The following is a 23,840-nucleotide window of genomic DNA, read 5'->3' as shown; positions in this document are numbered from 1 at the left end:
TCGTCTGTCACTATAGAGAATGTGAAGCTGACGTCACGCCGCTTTGCGTTGGGGAACGACGGCGCCATCTTTGGAGGAACGCAAACGTAAACGGAGAGTGGGGACTGGATTCAAGACCCAGATTTACTCCCTCCACTGACTTATTAGTCTACTTGCCAGCCCATAGGGCCCCATTGTGAACCCGGAAATGTTGAGTACCCCAAAGTTTTATGTTACAAATATATAGTATGGGTCCCCAGTATTCAGAAACTGCCGGATGCTAACTTATTGGACAATTAGCATAACTGACATAATTAGCATAAATTAGCATAATTGCCTATATGGGCAATATTTCAACAAAATTGACTTGGCTGATCTGGGCAATATTGGAGTGGTTTTAGGGGTTATTGATAATGCTGAATCCATTTCTGACATTTTCAAAATTCAAAATGGCTGTCTAAACCGGAAGTGACCAGATTTTAAGCGCCAGTGGGCTGATTTTGATGGATTTCATCTGGTCACTTCCGGTTTAGACAGCCATTTTGAATTTTGAAAATGTCAGAAATGGATTCAGCATCATCAATAACCCCTAAAACCACTCCAATATTGCCCAGATCAGCCAAGTCAATTTTGTTGAAATATTGCCCATATAGGCAAGTATGCTAATTTATGCTAATTATGTCAGTTATGCTAATTGCCCAATATATATAAGTTAGCATCCGGCAGTTTCTGAATACTGGGGACCCATACTATATATTTCTAACATAAAACTTTGGGGTACTCAACATTTCCGGGTACTCATTGTTGGCAAGTAGACTATAGGCTATCCAGACATCGTGAACTATCTCGTTTTTGGTATTAGTGCATACTACTTTGGCATTTTTTTACGCAGCAGTACTGTCCCACCATGATTACTTTTAAGCGACTTTGGGGAACTTTTTTTAGGGAGACGAGCAAGTGTTTACATCCGCGATCCTCCAAAGATGGCGCCCAACGTCCCACGGCGTGACGTAACTTCACATTCTCTATTGTTCTCATGCTGGTTTTCTACCCAGAAGTAGTTGTAAACAACAAGGCGATTCGGTCAATTGGGAATATTGTAGCACACCACACACACAACACGATCAAAACTGATCAATCAATGGTTTTTTATCTTCATGTGTGTGCGCTCTCACTGATAAAACATCTGTGTGTGTGTGTGAACCAGACTGAAACAAACCGTCTGTGTCTTCGTCTCCGTCCTCTTCAGCTCTCGGCTCATTTTCCAGTCTCATGTTTCACGATCAGCTCCGACCAATCAGAGCGCGTGTTTGTTTCCAGTTCATCTGTCGCCTTCGGTGCCGTTTGTCGCTACCCGATTTGCGACGCTACCCGATCTGTGACAAAACTGGTCTGCGCATGTGCAGACCGGCCGCCATCTTGGACAGCTGCCTACGGCAACTCCACTTGGACAAACTTCATTTGGGCACTGCCCGATTTGCGTACATGCTTAAAGTTCTGTGAATTTAAAATACGGTACTGTGAAATGATTAAAAAATAAAATAAAATAAAAACCGCGGAGGTCCGTCATAAGACAGCCGCGGCAGACTCGTTTATTCAGTGAGTGTTGTGGTAGTTGTGATTGTTTGTGGTTGTCATGGTGATGAGGCCGGCGAGAAAAGAGGACAGTAAACATTAAAAGTCTGCCTCTGTTCCTGTTTTCTGAGCATCAGGATCCTATTACCACCACAACCAACCCTCAATTTACATTACTAATAAAGTATTTAAAAAAATAAATAAAAAGATAAACCGTCTCTGGCGACGCACATAGGGCAGTGATCCTAAGTCAATTCAACTAAGTTTGTCCAAGTGGAGTTGCCGTACGTGGCTGTCACAAATCGGGTAGCGTTGCAAATCGGGTAGTGACACCGTTAACACGTCCCGACTCCCGTTTCCATGACGCCGTCCGTCCGTCCGTCCGTCTACATCTCGTCAGCGTGTCCCGGTTTGGCCGGATCGCGACTTCCCTTCCCGGCCGCCGACCCGCTCAGGCCGAGGGCGAGCTGAGCTTCAGTCTGCCCGGCGACAGCGGCCGAGCTGTTCCCCGATTGGCTCCCAGCCTCCCGTGGGCCCGCGCCGCCGTCCACCGCCGTCATCATTTCGAGCGATTCTATTGGTTCTCGTGGGACGGCGGCCGCGCCGTCCGGAGCTCCCGATTGGCCGAGATCAGAGGGAGGCGACGGGGATTCAGACTGAACCGCGGGACCGTCGACCTCGTCTGCTGACGGCTGAGAGGAGGAGGAGGAGGATGAAGGCTCCGTCAGGATGTTTCTGGAGATAACTGGGGAAAAAACAGAACAACCATTTATTACAAATAAAAATAAAATAAAACAGTTTCATCTTTGTTTGATCTGTTCATGACGGTTTTCATCGTCATGGTGAAGAAACCTCCGTCACCAACCAGTTTAAATAAAGGTTTAACCTTCCTGTTCTCCTCCATCTTTCCTTCTTTCCTTCCTTCCCTCCTTCCCTTTGTCCTTACTTCTTACTTCCTCTTTTGATCCAATTGACCCGATCTGTTCCCTCTCTCCATCTTTCTTTCCTTCTTTTGTCCCTTCCTTCCTTCCTTGAATGAATCTGTTCCCTCCTTCCATCTTTGTTTCCTACCTTTTCCCCTTCCTTCTTTCCTCACTTCCTTTCTTCCCTCCTTTTACCCAATTGACCCAATCTGTTCCCACCCTCCATCTTTCTTCCCTTCCTTTTTCCTCCCTTCTTTCCTTTCTTCTTCCTTCCTTGAATGAATCTGTTCCCTCCCTCCATCTTTCTTTCATTCCTTTTTCCCTTCCTTCTTTCCTCCTTGAATGAATCTGCTCCCTCCTTCCATCTTTCTTTCCTTCCTTTTCCCCTTCCTTCTTTCCACAGTCCTTTTTCCCTTCCTTCCTTCTTTCCCTTCTTCTTCCTTCCTTGAATGAATCTGTTCCCTCCTTCCATCTTTGTTTCCTTCCTTTTTTCTTTCCTTCTTTTCACAATCCTTTTTTCCTCACTTCCTTTCTTCCCTCCGTCCTTACTTTCTTTCTTTTTGACCCAATCTGTTCCCTCCCTCCATCTTTCTTTCCTTCTTTTGTCCCTTCCTTCCTTCCTTGAATGAATCTGTTCCCTCCTTCCATCTTTGTTTCCTACCTTCTTTCCTCACTTCCTTTCTTCCCTCCTTTTACCCAATTGACCCAATCTGTTCCCACCCTCCATCTTTCTTCCCTTCCTTTTTCCTCCCTTCTTTCCTTTCTTCTTCCTTCCTTGAATGAATCTGTTCCCTCCCTCCATCTTTCTTTCATTCCTTTTTCCCTTCCTTCTTTCCTCCTTGAATGAATCTGCTCCCTCCTTCCCATCTTTCTTTCCTTCCTTTTCCCCTTCCTTCTTTCCACAGTCCTTTTTCCCTTACTTCCTTCTTTCCCTTCTTCTTCCTTCCTTGAATGAATCTGTTCCCTCCTTCCATCTTTGTTTCCTTCCCTTTTTCCTCCCTTCTTCCTTCCTTGAATTAATCTGTTCCCTCCCTCCATCTTTCCTCCCTTTGTCCTTACTTCTTCCTTCCTTTTTGACCCAATCTTCTTTCCATCTTTCCTCCCTTCTGTCCTTTCTTCTTCCTTCCTTGAATTAATCTGTTCCCTCCTTCCATCTTTGTTTCCTTCCTTTCCCCTTCCTTCTTTCCACAGTCCTTTTTCCCTTTCTTCCTTCTTTCCTCCCTTCTTTCCTTTTACTCAATTGACCCAATCTGTTCCCACCCTCCATCTTTCTTCCCTTCCTTTTTCTCCCTTCTTTCCTTTCTTCTTCCTTCCTTGAATGAATCTGTTCCCTCCTTCCATCTTTGTTTCCTTCCTTTTTCCTCCCTTCTTCCTTCCTTGAATGAATCTGTTCCCTCCTTCCATCTTTCTTCCCTTCCTTCTTTCCACAATCCTTTTCCCCTTCCTTCCTTCCCTTCGTCCTTACTTCTTCCTTCCTTTTTGACCCAATTGACCCAATCTGTTCCCTCCCTCCATCTTTCCTTCCTTCTTTCCTTTCTTCTTCCTTCCTTTAATTAATCTGTTCCCTTCTTCCATCTTTGTTTCCTTCCTTTTTCCCTTCCTTCCTTCTTTCCTTTTACTCAATTGACCCAATCTGTTCCCACCCTCCATCTTTCTTCCCTTCCTTTTTCTCCCTTCTTTCCTTTCTTCTTCCCTTCTTCTTCCTTCCTTGAATGAATCTGTTCCCTCCTTCCTTCTTTCCTCCCTTCTTTCCTTTCTTCTTCCTTCCTTGAATTAATCTGTTCCCTCCTTCCATCTTTGTTTCCTTCCCTTTTTCCTCCCTTCTTCCTTCCTTGAATTAATCTGTTCCCTCCTTCCATCTTTGTTTCCTTCCCTTTTCCCTTCCTTCTTTCCACAATCCTTTTTTCCTCCCTTTGTCCTTACTCCTTCCTTCCTTTTTGACCCAATTGACCCAATCTGTTCCCTCCTTCCATCTTTCTTTCCTTCCTTTTCCCCTTCCTTCTTTCCACAATCCTTTTTCCCTTCCTTCCTTCTTTCCTTTTACTCAATTGACCCAATCTGTTCCCACCCTCCATCTTTCTTCCCTTCCTTTTTCTCCCTTCTTTCCTTTCTTCTTCCTTCCTTGAATGACTCTGTTCCCTCCCTCCACCTTTCCTTCCTTTTTCCCTTTCTTCTTCCCTCCTTGAATGAATCTGTTCCCTCCTTCCATCTTTCTTTCCTTCCTTTTCCCCTTCCTTCCTTCCTTCCTTCCCTTCGTCCTTACTTCTTCCTTCCTTTTTGACCCAATTGACCCAATCTGTTCCCTCCCTCCATCTTTCCTTCCTTTTTTCCTCCCTTCTTTCCTTTCTTCTTCCTTCCTTGAATGAATCTGTTCCCTCCTTCCATCTTTGTTTCCTTCCCTTTTTCCTCCCTTCTTCCTTCCTTGAATGAATCTGTTCCCTCCCTCCATCTTTCTTTCATTCCTTTGTCCCTTCCTTCTTTCCACAATCCTTTTTTCCTCCCTTTGTCCTTACTCCTTCCTTCCTTTTTGACCCAATTGACCCAATCTGTTCCCTCCCTCCATCTTTCTTTCCTTCCTTTGTCCCTTCCTTCTTTCTACAATCCTTTTTTCCTCCCTTCGTCCTTACTTCTTCCTTCCTTTTTGACCCAACTGACCCAATCTGTTCCCTCCCTCCATCTTTCCTTCCTTCCTTTTCCCCTTCCTTCCTTCCTTCCTTCCTTCCTTCCTTCCTCCCTTGACCCAGGAGGACAGGAGGGTTAAATAAATGAAACTAAACTGCTGCAGAAACTTCATCAGACTCAGTTTTAGACCCAACGACACGTCTGAAGTCCAGACAGGAAGTGACATCATCACAAAGCACCGACCTCCTGTGGGTCTGTAGTCGTCGTCTGCAGACGAGTGGCGGCTGAACGGACTGAAGCTCGGCATGATGATCAGACCCAGAGAGACCAGGATGATCTGAACACACACACAGAAAACAAATCAGCTCATATTATGTTAAAGGGATAGTTCAACATTTTGTCAAATTGGCCCATTGCCATAATCCCTATAGTCATAGCAGTAGGTTCGTTACCTTTAATTGTCGGTGCAAGGCTGTTTTTAGAACGGCGGAGCAGAGCCGTGAGCTGCTCAGAACTACGCTACGGAGGCTCATTATGGGATTTCTTGGTTTCCCTCATCAAACTCATCAAATACACAATCCAACAACTCCACAACAACGCTCTGGTGGACAAGTTGTGACCTGCACATTCACCACGCTATGAGATAATAACACAACGTTACCACACAGAGTTGTTTTAGAGGGAAATGCAGCCGGAACTAGGGATGTCCCGATCCGATATTGATATCGGATATTTGTCCGATATCAGCCAAAAAAACAAATATCGGATTATATCGGACTGCATCTAAAATCTCCGATATAAACGCTCCGATAAAAGCAGTCCATTCTTCCGCTCCAGCACTCACATAAGTGACTCGTTCACACTCCAACACAGTAGGTGGCGCTAATACACCTTAATGTTGGTGCGCCGCCGCCAGAGAAGAAGAGCGCCCGGCTCCAACATGCAGAGATCACATGATTCATCCATGGTGCGATTGTAGCAAGGAGAAGTGATGTCGGCCATGTGGCACGTAGGCTACACACACACAGACACGGGTGCATGGACAGGTCGCGCTTGCCCGCTAATAAACGGTAAATGCGCTATATTGCTCTAAAGGTCGGTGGTCAGATTCTTCTGGAGGAAGACCAGCTGGTCCACATGTTGTGCCGTGTTAACAGGCTAAAGCCAGAATTAAATTAACGATGCTAATTTCTGTTAGCCCGTCTATGGCGTTTTACATTATACGTTAGCATTAAGCTAGCGGGCTTTATGCTTAGTTGTGACACTGGCTGTGTGTTTTGAACGTTGTTTCAAACTATGTGGATTTGATTAAACATATTTGATGCTTAAATATTGCTGCTTAATATATTGCTTTACTCCTCTTTTTATTTTATGTATGCCATTTTTACTGTAGGGCAGACTATAATCTTCAATTTGGAGTGACAAATAAAACCTTGAAGCAAGAAGATTTTGCCTTTTGTTTGACATTGATGTAATTCAATAACAGTTGTAAATAAGGTTTATTTTTTAATATTTTACAGTTCAAAAGTAAGCTCACTACTGTCTGTCCCATAGAAGAACATGACAGCTGTCAGCCAATAACAGGAGGATCTCCTTTATATTAGAATTTGAAAAATATAAATAATCGTTTTTTTTCACCACTCCTAATGTCGGATCAATATCGGTATCGGGCCGATATTGAAGGCTGCAATATCGGTATCGTATCGGAAGTGAAAAAGTGGTATCGGGACATCCCTAGCCGGAACTACATTCCAGACACGGCTGCTGGGCGGAGGGATTTCAGAAGAGAAAGTAGTTCAGAGTATTTGCTACATGTGTCGTAATGTTACATGATTATCTCATAGCGTGGTGAATGTGCAGGTCACAACTTGTCCACCAGAGCGTTGTTGTGGAGTTGTTGGATTGTGTATTTGATGAGTTGGATGAGAGGAAGGTAAAAGTACCATGCGCCTCCAGCTCACGTCTCTGCCCCGCCCATCTCAAAACAACATGCACGATAATTAAAGGTGATGATGAACCTACTGCTATGACTATAGGGATTATGGTGAGAGGAGGATCTGACTGAAATGTTGTGAACTATCCCTTTAAAAACAGTGCGGTAAGAGGTGAAGGGCTGGAACATGAATGAATGAATCAGATTATGGTGAGTGAAGGTGTCGTACCAGTAAGCAGGTGGAGGTCTGGGCTCCTTTACTGACCGTCTGCTTGATGAGCGACTGCAGCTGGCCCAGCTGAGCCAGCAGAGACCTGAGCAGCAGCAAAACATCTGGATTAACACTGAAACATCTGGATTAACACTGAAAACATCTGGATTAACACTGAAACATCTGGATTAACACTGGAAACATCCGGATTAACACTGAAAACATCCGAATTAACACTGGAAACATCTGGATTAACACTGGAAACATCCGGATTAACACTGAAAACATCCGGATTAACACTGGAAACATCCGGATTAACACTGAAAACATCCGGATTAACACTGGAAACATCCGGATTAACACTGAAACATCCGGATTAACACTGAAAACATCCGGATTAACACTGGAAACATCCGGACACTGGAAACATCCGGATTCACACTGGAAACATCCGGATTAACACTGGAAACATCCGGATTAACAATGGAAACATCCAGATTAACACTGGAAACATCCGGATTAACACTGGAAACATCTGGGCCCAGTTGTTCAAAGGTAATCCGATCAGATTTTGGATAATGGATTGGATCAAATCTTGAAAATGGGTTGTTCAAAACCAAAAACGGATTCTGAGATCGGATTAGATCACGTAATCCAATCTTGGTTTTAATCTGGATAAAACCCTCAGTTTGTGTTTTCAGTAGGATCGGGATAACTTTGATCCAAAAAATCAGGATTATTCTGATCCCAGCAGTTTGGTGGATTCAGGGGGGATTTCAGGAACAAAACGTGATTTAAATTAAATTCAAACTGGTCAAATAAACAATATTCATAATGTAGCATATATACATTTATTGATTTATATTTTGCACCTAATTTTAAACCACAACAGTGATTTGTAAATAATGTTAACTTTTGAATATTCTACAACTGAAAAACTTTTCCCCAACTACTTTTCCCCCAAACTGAATTTAAAGAAATTTGAAGTTTGAATTTTAAAATTTGAAGTTTGAATTTTGAAATTTGACGTTTGAATTTTGACGTTTGAATTTGAAACACATGGGGAAATAGTCACAATTTCCCTAATGTAGTGTATATTTGCGTTTTTAAATTTATTTTAACAGCCCAATCAGATGGAGTCTGGCTGTTTTGATTGATTGATTGATTGATTGATTGATTGATTGATTAGTCTCTATTACAAATATATTAAAAAAAGATGAAGAAAGAGAGAAAAAAAAGTCATATAAAATAAGTAACACATTATAGCGTCCTAAAAAACAAGTCCCAAACAAGTATTTAAATCATAAACAAAGTCTGGCTGTTTAAAAGACATTGAAGAAACAACAAAGAGCACAGAAAACAATACATACACTCCGTTTTCAAATAAATACACTTTGAGAGACCTAATGCTGCTGTTCTACCTGTTGTTTACAGTCCATCAGCCTTCATTGTGATGCACAGTCCCATCTAGAGCACTCACTATCCGGATTTGGTAATCTTGAAAATTTGGATTTGGATCTGGGTCAGACTGATCCAATCCAACTTTGCGTTGAACAACTGGGATAGAAGTAAGTAAAACGGATTACGTGATCCAGGATAGCAAAAAAAGGGATTTCAAAATCCGGATAAATTTTATCCAGATTACACCTTTTGAACAACTGGGCCCTGGATTAACACTGAAAACATCCGGATTAACACTGGAAACATCTGGATTAACACTGGAAACATCCGGATTAACACTGGAAACATCCGGATTAACACTGAAACATCCGGATTAACACTGGAAACATCCGGATTAACACTGGAAACATCTGGATTAACACTGGAAACATCCGGATTAACACTGGAAACATCCGGATTAACACTGGAAACATCCGGATTAACACTGGAAACATCCGGATTAACACTGAAAACATCCGGATTAACACTGGAAACATCCGGATTAACACTGGAAACATCCGGATTAACACTGAAAACATCCGGATTAACACTGAAAACATCCGGATTAACATTGGAAACATCCGGATTAACACTGGAAACATCCGGATTAACACTGAAAACATCTGGATTAACACTGGAAACATCTTCTCCACAGACACAAACCTCCACTCACGCCATCAGCTGAACGTTTTAACGGTTGGATGAAGTTAGAAAAAATATCTGTTTGATGAGTTGTGCTGCATTTCCTCCTGTTCGGTGATGTCACAGTTATGGATTTTCTTGTTTCTTGGTGCGATTATTACTTATTGTTTTCATTGTGCGGCTTTTATTTTTACTCACGTTGTACACTGCAAAAACTCAAATATCTTACCAAGAATATTTGTTGTCTTATTTCTAGTCAAAACAAATCTCATTATACTTAAAATAAGACTCATCACAAAAAGTAGCTCGTTTTTAGACACTTTTCTTTTGCTTCTTTCAAGCAGATTTTCACTTGAAATAAGTAGAAAAATCTGATAGTGGAGCAAGTTTTTCTACAGCACAAAAAAACCTGCTTTCACTGGCAGATTTTTCTACTTATTTCAAGGGAAAATTTGTTTGAAACAAGTGAAAATGAACTAAAAACAAGTTAACTTTTAGGTGATGAGTCTTATTTTAAGTGGAAAGAGATTAGTTTTGACTAGAAATGAGACATTTTGACAAGAAATAAGACAAATATTCTTGGAAAGATGTTGAGTTTTTGCAGTGTATGACTTTTAATTGATTTTATTTGTATTTTAAATATAATTTTAAGCCTTATATGAGCTGTTCTGTCTTTTATTTCTGATGTAAAGTCGTATTGGATCATTGTCTCACTGCCAGATGATGAGCAACATCTGTCCGAGCAGCTGGAGACAGAGACGACGGCTCCCTCTGCTGGACGCAGTCTGTCACTACACACCCACTGATCAATAATCAATCATAATAATAATAATCACAACGTGCTCGTACATGTTGCGTTTCTCCAGCTGCTCCACCGTCCTCTGCAGCTCCTTGTTCTGGGCCGAGCAGGCTGCTGCCCTGTACACACACACACACACACACACACACACACACACACACACACACACACACACATTTTAGTGTTTCCTGCAGGTGTGTGTCAGTGTGTCGGTATCTGGTGGTTGAGTCGGGAATCGAACCTGCTCTCCAGCCCGTCGATGTACTCCTTCCTCCGCCGCCGGCTGTCCTGAGCCGACTGCTTGTTGCGGATTTTCCTGCGAACTTTCTTCAGGATCCGTTCCTCTGCCTGCAAAATAAAAGCCCCGTCACTTTTTCTTTTGTTTTTCAAAATAAAAGCCCCGTCACTTTTTATTTTGTTTTTCAAAATAAAAGCCCACAGCGTACGTATCTTTACTTCTATTCTATTCTATTGTATATAAATCCTAAATTGTTATAGCATATGCATATTTTTTGCACTAGAATATTTTTAAATATATTATATTTACATTTTAATTTTATCGCCACCTTTTACTATTTATAATTTTTTGTACCTTTTGTGTTTGCACCTGACACCACGTGAGGCAAGACATGAAAAAAAAATGTTGGCGTATCCCTTTAATAAAGTACTATTCTACTCTAAAAAGACCAAATATCGTCCACATCTGAAACCACATCCTGGATTGTGTTTAGTTTAGTTTATTTATTTATTTCATTCATTTGTCAAGCATAAAAACAAAAAATAAAATAAACAGTGACAATACTGTAACTCTTGAATGAAAGGGGGTAGAAAGAAGCGAACTTATATTGTCTACCCCTTGTTACAAATTAATTCACAAATTAGATAATACCTACATCCAAGCAGAGAAAAAATGGAAGTGGAAGAAGAAAAACATCAACAAACGTTTACAACAAAAGTGACATAAAATAAATTGGACGGCTGCAGCCCAGCCGGCTACTCATCATCTTAGTACATTTCTGTTAAGTGTTGACATGCTACATGCAGTATAGACACATATGTGACCCGATCCATCAAAATGAGTCACAGTGACCCAAATTTCAAAGTTGAGATTTTGGTATCAATGGAAAGATTAGAAAATAAGCTTTAAAATGATACCCTAGTCAGAGTCATACATTTGATGGTTTTCGAGATGTTGCCATTTGAATTACGATCTCCTACTCTCTTATTCTGTTCTAAAACCTGAGAAAATAGCAGTTAAAGTTTTTGCCAGTGACTCTGGCATCTGTTCCTGTACCACGTGATTACACGCACCCTATACGGTCCCTTGTTGTCATAGAGGCAGCATTCAATGACCGTCGGAAAGCAGAGAATCTCACAATTCAGATGCTTTTTACAGCTCGTTTCTATCATAAACGGTTCAGAAGTTGTCATGTTTTGTTGACATTTTGTAAAACATGTGCAAGCGTGTACGTTCGGGTTAGCATCGATGCTACGTTCGGTTTAGCATCGATGCTACGCTCTGTTAGCATCGATGCTACGCTCTGTTAGCATCGATGCTACTCGGTTTAGCATCTGTTTCTGTACCCGTCCCTGCTCGTCATAGAGGCAACATTCAATGACCGTCGGAAAGCGGAGAATCCTGCGATTCAGATGCAGTTTACAGCTCGTCTCTATCATGAACGGTTCAGAAGATATTTCATGTTTTGCACCGAAGCAACGCTCATTTTCAGAGGGTTTAAGTTGCAGGTCAACTTTAATCATCATTTACGTGCCTTTTCTCAATTATCTGGACTGTGAAACTTTGGGAGATTGTTTTTGAATGTCATTGCTTTGAAATTAGGGTAAAATTTTTTTTTGGATTTTCTATGGGTTTTCCATGTTATCAGCTGATTATCTAAAAATAGAACGTTGCGACTTCCGACTCATTTTGATGGAACGGGTCACATATATGAATTTACTGTCACATGCGCACATATACACATAAATAAATACATAAACACCAATATCTGTGTATAAATCCATACAAACAAAAACCATGTGTCCATCCCTGTTGTTTCTTTTACCTTGGTGAGCGGCAGGTTGTTGGGCAGAGAAACTCCCTCCTGGTTCAGCAGCTTCTGCTCCTCCTCGGTCAGCTGCAGGTCGGGGTACAGCTGCAACCCAGACACGGGTCAGTCGGTGCTAAAGGTCACGGGCGTCTACACCGCTCACAGCTAGGGGTGCGTGCACCGAATGGCATTTTTTGGCCGAAGCCGAATAGCGAATAAAATCTAAACGCTTGGCCGAATAACCGAATAATACCGAATACCGAAAGTGGTTATAAAGTTTTGGAATAAAATATTTTTTTAAACTTAATTTTCAAAGAAAGTTAATGTTTATTGACTATTCTGACAGTTTTTGAATATTCCAGTTGCCGTTGCTCATCAAAAAAGCACAACAAGTTAAATAAAGTTTTTCATTTATATCGGCCCATTGTGAGTGCTGAAGTACATCCCAAAAAAACCCAAGTGTCTTTTAAAACAGTGGTTCCTAACCTTTCTTGGTCAGATTTCTTTTACTTCATCAATTAGGCTACTAGACATTTCAGGCGACCTCATTTGAATTTCAGGCGACCCCACGTGGGGTCCCGACCCCAAGGTTGGGAAACACTGTTTTAAAAGCTGTCGGCCACGGACGGAGCGGGCGACATGCTGGGACGAGGAGCTTTCGTTTTAACTGCTGCAGTCGTCTCTCCCTCTCGTAGCCTACTCAGCATGCTGTTCAGGGTGTTTGGTTTTTAATAGGGCCGGGACTTTAACACGTTAATTACGATTAATTAATTACACGAAAATTAATGCGTTAAAAAAATTTACGCATTTTAATCGCACTTATTAAAAAAAATTGATTTTTTTTAATTTTTTTTCCAAATTTTTTATTTATTTTTTTCTCACGTGTGTCTACGTGCGGTGCGCCCACACGCGAGAGAGGCGGCAGTTTGAGAGGCTGACTGGCGGAGATGAGAGCTGGTGAAACACTAGCATGGTTATTTAAAACACCATCTCTGATCTCTGCCTGCACATAGATACACAGACACGGGCGCACGCTAAATGCGCTATATAGCGCTAATTGCTCAGCTGCAGCGCTATATCTATGACCTGTCACTGTCACAGGTGCAGCTCATCTCATTATGACAGGACTTCACCCTCAGAGCTCTGTCTTCAGACTGTCCTGACCTGTCCCTGAACATCACACAGGGACAACATGGAGCTGCCTGTGTGATTGGTTACTGAGTTTTATTAATGTTTACATCAGGCTGAGTTCAACAAATCAGTTTATGCTACTGTGATTTAAGTAGCCTAGTTAAATACTACAGTAATCATCACAGTGTATTGGAAGGAAAGACCATTTAATCTGTATGTATCAAATATCCATTAATGAATTAATCGATAATTTGCATCCCTAGTCTGTTGGTCTTGGTTAAGTACCACCTTGAATGCTTAAGCTTATGTATTCAGTCATTCAATGGTATACTAAAATCCATGTGAAAAAAAAATGCTTCTCACTGTTCTCAGGTCAAATATTTATATGCGATTAAAATGCGATTAATTGCGATTAATTAATTACAAAGCCTCTAATTAATTCGATTATTTTTTTTAATCGAGTCCCGGCCCTAGTTTTTAAATGATTCATTAAAAGACGCGTTGCTACGGTAACGGTCCCGTCACTCAGCCTCTCAGTGGCCGTGTCTCCGCTGCAGACAGGACGCACCGGCACCGGCTCTTGGAGCGACGTGCAGCGGTGCAGCTTCCCCCCTCTGCTCTTGTTGCTGTTGTTTTTCCAGCAGTAGGAGTCACTTACTAATAAAGCTCCATGGGGTTGAAGCTGCCGTTTCCATCATCGCGGGATCGCGTATTTATCAGACTTTTTTTCTCTTCTTTTTTTTAATATTCGGCCTTGCTTTGCGCTCATTCCACCGAAGGCCGAATGTTGCTTTTTTTTGCAATATTCGGCCGAATATATTCGGTTACCGATTATTCGGTGCATCCCTACTCACAACACCAGAGTCTCAGTAGTCAATACCGATACCAGTGGATTTACACGATTCTTGATACTAATTAAAAAAAAACACAAACCCAGAACAAAAAAACAACCCATGTGTTACTACATTCAGGAGTCATACTTTACTGTATGTAAAAAAAACTGTTTCACATCAAACCTTCTCGTACTGAAGCTCCACTGTGATTCAACAACTTCTCAAACTGCGCACAATTTAAAGAGCAGCAGCAAAATAAAGTTACACAGAGTATTGAAGAAGCAGGTTCCCACGTATTGTTTGTGTGGTATGGAAGTATCGGTTCAGCTCTGAAAATGTTTTCTTCGTTTTTGTGAATGAATTCTCACCAGGTCGTCGTCGGGACTCGGAGGATCCATGGGTCCGTTGAGGCGACCGGCGGCGGCGGCGGCGTTGACCACGGGAAGCTCGTTCACCACACACGAGTCAGAGAACAGAACCTGGGAGCTCCACTCGTCTGCACCGGGACAGGAGAATAAAGGAAGGAATTTATTTATTTATTTATTTAGAACAAAACTGACTAAAATGAAAAAAAATTACAATAAAATAAATTATATATATAAGTATCATCAAATCAAACTATGCAAGTTTGCAAAAGGAGTAGGAAGAATTCCCACCCCTTTCTACACATCATGGTAAATATATATATCTACAACATAAATGTCCATATAAATAAACATAATACAGTATACTCAATCCATAAAATATAAAACTACATATTAAAAATAAAATAAAATGAATATACTACATAAATATCCATATTAAAGGGATAGTAGCATTTTTTAAAAGTGGGGTTGTATGATCTACAAATAGCCCCTAAGTACTTTAATTGCAGTAGAAGACTCTCTGCACTCCTCCCGTTAGCAACGCCAGCCCATAATAGCCCTGCCCAGAGATTTACAACATACATTGTTGTGAACAGACCCAAAGAAACGGCCTATTTTCACGGCCTAAAAGAGGTTTTACCTGAAAAAAAATACACAGTTCCATTGTTCGCTATAATATAATTTTTTCCAGCCCTTCAAAGTGCAGGAAAAACACAGTTTTTATTTGGACCTAACCAACTCACGTATCCCTCCGCCCAGGGTTAGCGCCCGCCGATCAGCAGTTGGTTAGGTCCAAATAAAAACTGCGTTTTTCCTGCACTTTGAAGGGCTGGAAAAAATTATATTATAGCGAACAATGGAACTGTGTATTTTTTTTCAGGTAAAACGTCTTTTAGACGTTTGAAAAATGCTGCATTCCAGGCAGGCTTTTGAAATCGTAAATTACAGCTTCAAGTCACGACTTACGACTTTGTAGCGTTCCAGGCAACCCACTCGTGTTTTTCCGACCTGTTTTACCTGTGAAAGTCACTATAACGGCCACTCGTAACTTCTGACCCGTGAACTCGTACCAGATCGAACTGGTATGACTTCACAGGTTGGAAAAAACACGAGTTACGGGTTGCCTTGAACGCACCATAACGTCTTCTCAGCCGATGGAGTTAGCAGCCCCCGCCCTCGTCATAGATCTATTGGTCCTCGTGACTACCTACGTCACCACATTCACGCGCATCCCTTGGCTGCACACACAGAGAGGACTGCCCCTTTATGCCGTTCTCTCTCCTCATTGGATAAAACTTGTAGGATACAAGGAAAGTTTTCTCCTGGGCTCAGAGCAGAGCAGAGTGACTGACAGACCCGTGTTTCAGACCAAACACTCTATAGAAGTGATTGCTGTCGGAAGATACAACTATTTAAGACTTAGATTAACACAAAAATATCGCTTACTTCTGCTTTAAGACATTTTAATGCCAATTAAGGCCTTGTTTTTAGATTAATGAATTCAATGCCTTTTAAGACTTTTTAAGGATCCGTAAGAACCCTGTTTTAACAATTTCTAACATTTTATTGACCAAACGACTAAATCGATCAGTGGTTTAAATAATCAACAGATAAATCAATAATGAAAAGGTGGTTAGTTGTAGCTCCAGTCTGTGTTTCCTCCTCACCCAGCTCGATGGAGATGATGTTCTCGTGTCCGGGCTCGGCCTTCACGCCGCCCAGCCCGCTGATGTCATACACCACCTGGTAGACGGTCGCCGGGGCCGGCTGGGAGGTCGTTGTTGTTGCCGTGGCGGCGGCGGCGGCGGTCAGCGCTGTCACCATGGTGACGGGGCTCTCGAGGACGGGATCCTCGGAGATGCCGCTGTCGCTCTCTGACGACGAGGGGTCGGCGGCCGGCCCGCTGGGGAACACCTCGTTAGGGTCGACGGCGTGGAGGACGTCGTCTGATTCGCTGTCGTTGAGCGTCTGAGGCGGGAAAACTTTATCAGCTTCAAACGTTGGACTTTAAAGGGATAGTAGCATTTTTTTAAAAGTGAGGTTGTATGATCTCCAAACAGCCCCTAAGTACTTTAACTGCAGTAGAAGACTCTCTGCACTCCTCCCGTTAGCAACGCCAGCCCATAATAGCCCTCAGAAAAACCTCAGAAATTGAGAATTTAACTTAGTAAAGTAAAGAATGAAATCCTCCTTCGTTCAGTCAGTATCTTTTGTTTTTGTCAGAATTTTAAACGCAGGTTAAAAACATTTCTCTTTTCATGTTGAACTCTTTTAAAAAACATTAAATCTTCGGTAAATCTTCTTAATTGTTTTAATACAAATCAATATTTCATCCTGCAAACTCATATTTTATGCTCTATTTTAATCTAGTTTTTATTTTATTATATCTTTTTCACCCCCTTTACTTTCTTTTATTCTTTTTTCTTGCTTTTAATTGTATGTTTAATGTTAACAATTTTTACTATTTTTTAATTTAATCTTTAAAAATTGTATGTTTTTTTTCCCCGTTTCCAATTCTTACTGTTAAATGTTTTGTTTTAATGTAAAACACATTGAGTCGCCCCTTGGTATGAAATGTGCTGTATAAATAAAGCTGCCGTGCCTTAATCAAATAGATTTGACATTTATTGACATATTATCATCTAATTGTTTCAACTCTAGATGAAGTGGAATTTGGGTCAATCAGAGTGAGAAAAGCTTTTTTTATTTGTCAAGTAAGTTAAAGGGATAGTAGCATTTTTCTAAAGTGGGGTTGTATGATCTACAAATAGCCCCTAAGTACTTTAATTGCAGTAGAAGACTCTCTGCACTCCTCCCGTTAGCAACGCCAGCCCATAATAGCCCTGCCCAGAGATTTACAACATAGCTACAGTGTTGTGAATGGACCCAAAGAAACAGCTTATTTTTGTGGCCTAAAAGAGGTTTTACCTGGAAAAAAAAAACACAGTTCCATTGTTCGCTATAATATAATTTTTTCCAGCCCTTCAAAGTGCAGGAAAAACACAGTTTTTATTTGGACCTAACCAACTCACGTATCCCTCCGCCCAGGGTTAGCGCCCGCCGATCAGCAGTTGGTTAGGTCCAAATAAAATCTGTGTTTTTCCTGCACTTTGAGGGGCTGGAAAAAATTATATTATAGCGAACAATGGAACTGTGTTTTTTTTCAGGTAAAACCTCTTTTAGGCCGTGAAAATAGGCCGTTTCTTTGGGTCTGTTCACAACACTGTATGTTGTAAATCTCTGGGCAGGGCTATTATGGACTGGCGTTGCTAACGGGAGGAGTGCAGAGAGTCTTCTACTGCAATTAAAGTACTTAGGGGCTATTTGTAGATCATACAACCCCACTTTTAAAAAATTCTACTATCCCTTTAACCCTTATTACTCCAAGTCATTTTTTGCTACTTTTTGCCCGCCTGGTCTTTCTGTCTATTAATGCATGTATAATCTCAACCCTTCCATGTACAGTCAAGTAATGAACATTTCTTTTTTCAGGACAACCTGGGCTATCAAAATATGTATGCTGAAATGATCTCACATGAATGGATTAATAGTTATATGAGTATATAAACTAAAGAAAAAACAAAACGGTAATTGAATATCACAGAATTTAAGTTAAAAAAAACACAGAGATCAACAATGAACAAGCTTTTTCATTCTCAAATATGATTCTCTCAGGCCTTAGCTATTAGGAGAAAAAATTCTAACTTTCTAACATACACACAACAAAAAATATTTATATTTTTAAATTTTTTCTCCACTCGTTTTTCACTCAGAATGCGCACTTAGCACAAGAATGTACACTAAGCACATTCCATACAGTGCATGAAGCTGAGCTTGTGTAGGCTACGTTTCCATGTGCAAAGGTTGTGTGTAAACGTTTATTTTTCTTTATTTTGGCCATGGGGGATTATTATTCCTTTATTTTCGATACGGGCAACTATCTTACTTCACGTTGATCTTTGGCTGCTCCTGATTGGATGTTACCGTCATCAAAACAAAAGAGGGGCCGACCGGAAGTCGCCATCGTTTACATCCGGCCTCAAAATGGAGGCTCGGTACTACACGTCTTTATCATAAAACGTAACAAATAATCACATTATCCCGGAGTTATCACATTGGATTTACTTTACAAAGTTGCCGAAAAAAACGCTGCACTTAACGGCTGGATTGAAAATCTTCTCGAAAGGTTATAATTGCCCCGAGCCCACGATAGATCGCCCAAAGAGTAAGCTTTTGATAACAATTTTCCCCAATAAGTTCTGTTGTGTGGTTTCCGAGATACTCTGAAAAGTACCGACGCTGCCGCCTCACTTAACCGAGTGTTAAGTGATGCTTTTATAAGATGTTAAAGGGATAGTTCAACATTTTTGTCAAATTGGCCCATTGCCATAATCCCTATAGTCACAGCAGTAGGTTCGTTTCCTTTAATTGTCGGTGCAAGCTGCTGTGAGCTGCTCAGAGCTACTTTTCGACTTTCGACTTTAGACATTTATTGTCCCTCTAGGGAAATTCTTTTTCACATGACCATTTCTTCACATTTCATTTCACCAGACACATACAAACACACACAAATTACAACACATTGCCACACATTTTTACACTCTGGCCAGGTGATCTTGGCCTATGCTACGGAGTTCTCATGGGATTTCTTGGTTTCCCTCATCAAACTCATCAAATACACAATCCAACAACTCCACAACGCTCTGGTGGACAAGTTGTGAGCTGCACATTCACCACGCTATGAGATAATAACACAACGTTACCACACAGAGTTGTTTTAGAGGGAAATACAGAGACTGTTGATGAAAAACAGTCCCTGAAGGCAACGCGCATCAGCGGTTTTGCATGAATTTGCCTCTAAAACAACTCTGCTGCACAGATTTCTCTGTGATTTTTTCCTGTGGTCACACTCTGGGACCTAGAGCTGTAGAGCGTTACTTAGAAAATGACCGGAATTCTCCTTTATGTTGAATTAAAATGCCTGATATTATGTATTTTCCCACCTTATCTGATACTATTTGGTTTTGTTTTGTTCTGTTCTGTTTTCCTTAATGAATCCTCTAATATTTTGATTTTTGCACTTTTATATTGAACTTTATTTTCTTTCTTTCAATGGTCTTTTTTATTATTGACATAAGCATGTATAAGTACAACATAAACAACCGAACATGGACATACTCATACTATTGAACTTTATTTTCACCGGTATCATTGCAATCATCCTCTTTTAGAGTTTGCATCCTCAATTTCTCAATAAAATAAATAAATACATAAAAAAAAAACTCACACACTCGGGGTCCACCGCCCAGTCTTGCAGGGGCTTGATGAGTTGGGAGCAGAAGGGGGCGTCGAGCTGCCAGCTGTCTGACGCCGCCGCGCCGTCGCCTCCCATGAACAGCTCGCCGCTCTCCGCGTCCATCACCTGAGAGGACACGCCCATCACAGTCAGCGGTCGCCACGGCAACAGAGACAGATGACACACACACACACACAATACATCCTCCCCCCCCTTTTTTTAATTTTTAATTTTTTTTTTTTTACTTATGATCAAAGAGAGACAGACGAATAAAAGCAGAGCTGCAGTTCTACAGATAATTCAGATAAAACCTCAGAAATTGAGAATTTAACTTAGTAAAGTAAAGAATGAAATCCTCCTTCGTTCAGTCAGTATCTTTTGTTTTTGTCAGAATTTTAAACGCAGGTTAAAAAAATGTCTCTTTTCATGTTGAACTCTTTTAAAAAACATTAAATCTTCGGTAAATCTTCTTAATTGTTTTAATACAAATCAATATTTCATGCTGCAAACTCATATTTTATGCTCTATTTTAATCTAGTTTTTATTTTATTATTTCTTTTTTTCCCTCCTGTACTTTCTTTTATTCTTTTTTCTTGCTTTTAATTGTATGTTTAATGTTTCCAATTTTTACTATTTTTTAATTTAATCTTTAAAAATTGTATGTTTTTTTTTCCCCATTTCCAATTCTTACTGTTAAATGTTTTGTTTTAATGTAAAACACATTGAGTCGCCCCTTGGTATGAAATGTGCTGTATAAATAAAGCTGCCGTGCCTTAATCAAATAGATTTGACATTTATTGACATATTATCATCTAATTGTTTCAACTCTAGATTAAGTGGAATTTGGGTCAGAGCAAAACGTCTCTGGTCAGAGTGAGAAAAGCTTTTTTTATTTGTCAAGTAAGTTAAAGGGATAGTATCATTTTTTCCAGGTCCAAATAAAAACTGTGTTTTTCCTGCACTTTGAAGGGCTGGAAAAAATTATATTATAGCGAACAATGGAACTGTGTATTTTTTTTTCAGGTAAAACCTCTTTTAGGCCGTGAAAATAGGCCGTTTCTTTGGGTCTGTTCACAACACTGTATGTTGTAAATCTCTGGGCAGGGCTATTATGGGCTGGCGTTGCTAACGGGAGGAGTGCAGAGAGTCTTCTACTGCAATTAAAGTACTTAGGGGCTATTTGGAGATCATACAACCCCACTTTAAAAAAGATGTTACTATCCCTTTAAGTTAATGTAACTTATTTATTGTATTTGTGCAAAATAACAAAATAAATAGTCAAATGAATGTGTACACAATATGTAAATCTAATAATATCTGCGGTTAGAGGCGACACAGACACGTGCGAGTGGAAGAAGAGAAAGTAAACACACCAACGACCCAACGGCAGAACAAAGAGTCGGTGTGAGAATCAGGACAAACACATGAAGCAAGAGTGGAGGAGGATATCCTGGTTACACACACACACACACACACACACACACACCTATGTACACACCTACATTAACACATACCTACACACCTACACACCTACACAAACTCTAACCAGTCTGACTGAGTGGAAACCTGAGAAGCTGCTCGACGTGTTTCTGGTTTCAGGCTGAAAACACAGAGTTTAATTTACAGTAAAAAACACCGGTGCTGCGTTCAAGTGTTTTCATATCATGATACTTTTATTTTAGTTTATTTTACTACACTCAGTTACAGGTTTCCTCATTAAGTTTTGTTGCAGTTTATGTAATTAATGTTAGATCAGTTCTCACTTTAGTCCAGAGTCAGTTTAGTTACTTTAATCAGTGAAATAAAGGGACGATTTGTGCAACACTGTCCATAAAATGCTCTTTTTATGTGTTTTTATGTTGTTTTGTTTAATACTATGACTTAAATGATTTTGCACATGCATGTGTTGTGTATTTGTTTGCTTCTTCTATTCGGCCATGGCACAGTGAATTTCGTTTTCCTTTGTGCAATGACAACAAAGTCTAATCTATCTAGTTTAGTTTAGTTTTTTCACCTTTCTGACGTCGTTTACCTTTAGAAAACGATTAAAACCCATGTTTGCTAAAGGCTCAGATGTGATGGAAAGTTATTAACTTCATTTATAAGACATTGTTCTTTCTATTTCACCAGAAAAGTGTCAAATATGAGACTCTAAAGTTGATGAAATAATGTTATGTTCATGTTTGTTTTTTTTTTACCTTGAAAACAACAACTCTCCATGTAAACTGTGCACAGAGCTGCAGCCATGTGTGTTGTAGTATCAATGGTATTTAGCTGATAATACCATAATAATAGGTCAGCTCCAGGCCTGAATCCTCATGACCAGTGAGACGCTGGAGGATCATCTGTAATAAAGTTTATTATTTCATTTAAATTATCTCTTGTGTCCCTGGTAATTTGGTCTTTCACCTTTCTGACATTGTTCACCTTCAGAAAATTAATCAAATCTGTTATGGAAAGTAAAACTTTATACTTTTATCGACCGCATCTCAGAGGGAGACATTGTTCTTTCCTCTTCACCACGTTAGAAAAGTGTAAAATGTGAGACTTTAAAAGTAGTTTTTACTGACTTTACCATTAGAAAAAACACAGAAAAGTGTAAAATATGAGACTATAAAGTAGATGAAATAATGTTATGTTAATGTTTTTACTTATTTTACCTTTAAAACAACAAGTCAACATGTAAACTGTGCACAGAGCTGCAGCCTGACCATGGTTTAATGGCATTTAGATTATAATACATGTATTATAGGTCTATTGTGTTTGAAAAAGGAGTCATAAAGTTTATTATTTCATTTAAATGATCTTTTGTGTCTCTGGTAATTCAGTCTTTTACCTTTCTGACATTGTTCACCTTTAGAACATTTGTAAAAAATCTGTGTAGAAAGTAATACTTGATACTTTTATGGACAGCATCTCAGAGGGAGACATTGTTCTTTCCTCTTCACCACGTTAGAAAAGTGTCAAATATGAGACTTTAAAGTAGATGAAATAATGTTATGTTAATGTTTTTACTTATTTTACCTTTAAAACAAGTCAACATGTAAAGTGTGCACAGAGCTGCAGCCTGCCCATGTGTTTACATGGCATTTAGCTGATAATACCTATGAGTGTTGTGTTTACATTGTGTTTTAAAGCGGAAAAAGGAGTCATAAAGTTTATTATTTAATTTAAATGATCTTTTGTGTCTTGTAATTTAGTCTTTCACCTTTCTGACATTGTTCACCTTTAGAAAATGTATCATAAAAACTATTTGTAAAGTAATACTTGATACTTTTATGGACAGCCTCTTTCCTCTTCACCACGTTAGAAAAGTGTAAAATGTGAGACTTTAAAAGTAGTTTTTACTGACTTTACCTTTAGAAAAAACACAGAAAAGTGTAAAATATGAGACTTTAAAGTAGATGAAATAATGTTATGTTAATGTTTTTACTTATTTTACCTTTAAAACAACAAGTCAACATGTAAAGTGTGCACAGAGCTGCAGCCTGCCCGTGTGTATTAATGGCATTTAGCTGATAATAGCTCTGAGTATTGTGTTTACATTGTGTTTTTGTTGCGTTTTAAAGCTGAAAAGGGAGTCATAAAGTTTCCTATGGATCCACAAACTTCCCAGTGAGCTCCAGGCCTGTGTGTGTGTGTGTGTGCAGCCTGTCATTAACTGATGACATCCCGGTCATTAATGAGTCCAGGCCTGATCCTGGACCAGCAGCAGCAGCAGCACTCACCGTGTGTGGAGGTGTGAAGGTCTGAAGCGGCTGCTGCTGCTTCACAGGCTGCGGCTCCTCATGGCTCCGTCCGCCGGCTGCTCTCCGTCCGGGTCTCAGTCGCTCTCAGTCGGTGTGTGAACCAGCTGGCAGCTCCGGGTCCAGCAGCAGCTCAGTCCGCTTCCTCCTCCTCCTCCTCCTCCTCTTCCTCTGCTGCTGCTGCTGATGCTTCCTCAGCCGAGGAGCGCGACACCGCCACCAACAGGTGTGTGTGTGTGTGTGTGTGTGGGGTGAGATACTACAGGTAAATAGATCTGACAAAAAAGAAAGAAAGAA

The 23,840-nt window shown here is 40.4% G+C and overlaps 1 protein-coding gene across 1 annotated transcript; it reads right to left on the bottom strand.

Annotated features, from left to right (window-relative positions):
• Nucleotides 1–993: 993 nt before the first annotated feature.
• creb3l4 (cAMP responsive element binding protein 3-like 4) lies at nucleotides 994–23,677 on the bottom strand. Its single transcript, XM_085803122.1, has 11 exons — nucleotides 23,526–23,677; nucleotides 19,789–19,923; nucleotides 16,169–16,469; nucleotides 14,505–14,632; nucleotides 12,188–12,277; nucleotides 10,366–10,472; nucleotides 10,175–10,243; nucleotides 7,262–7,346; nucleotides 5,343–5,436; nucleotides 1,897–2,299; nucleotides 994–1,329 (listed from the first exon to the last, which is right to left on the bottom strand). Exons 2-10 carry the CDS (start codon nucleotides 19,918–19,920, stop codon nucleotides 1,941–1,943), a joined length of 1,365 nt encoding a protein of 454 aa, XP_085659248.1. The 5' UTR covers nucleotides 19,921–19,923; nucleotides 23,526–23,677; the 3' UTR covers nucleotides 994–1,329; nucleotides 1,897–1,940.
• Nucleotides 23,678–23,840: the final 163 nt, after the last annotated feature.

This window comes from Trachurus japonicus, chromosome 16, assembly GCF_045865225.1.
Source record: "Trachurus japonicus isolate A0001 chromosome 16, Traja_1.0".
Classification (NCBI taxonomy): domain Eukaryota; kingdom Metazoa; phylum Chordata; class Actinopteri; order Carangiformes; family Carangidae; genus Trachurus; species Trachurus japonicus.
Note: the sequence above shows the minus strand (reverse complement) of the source record. Positions and strands in the feature narration are given on the sequence as shown.

Excerpts from the sequence above, each read along its gene's own strand:
- creb3l4 (XM_085803122.1), bottom strand. The coding sequence starts at position 19,920 with ATGGACGCGGAGAGCGGCGAGCTGTTCATGGGAGGCGACGGCGCGGCG. Across the intron at positions 10,473-12,187 it reads ACAACCTGCCGCTCACCAAG|GCAGAGGAACGGATCCTGAA; the intron begins GTAAAAGAAACA and ends TTTATTTTGCAG. Across the intron at positions 5,437-7,261 it reads AGACCTCCACCTGCTTACTG|ATCATCCTGGTCTCTCTGGG; the intron begins GTACGACACCTT and ends GTGTGTGTTCAG.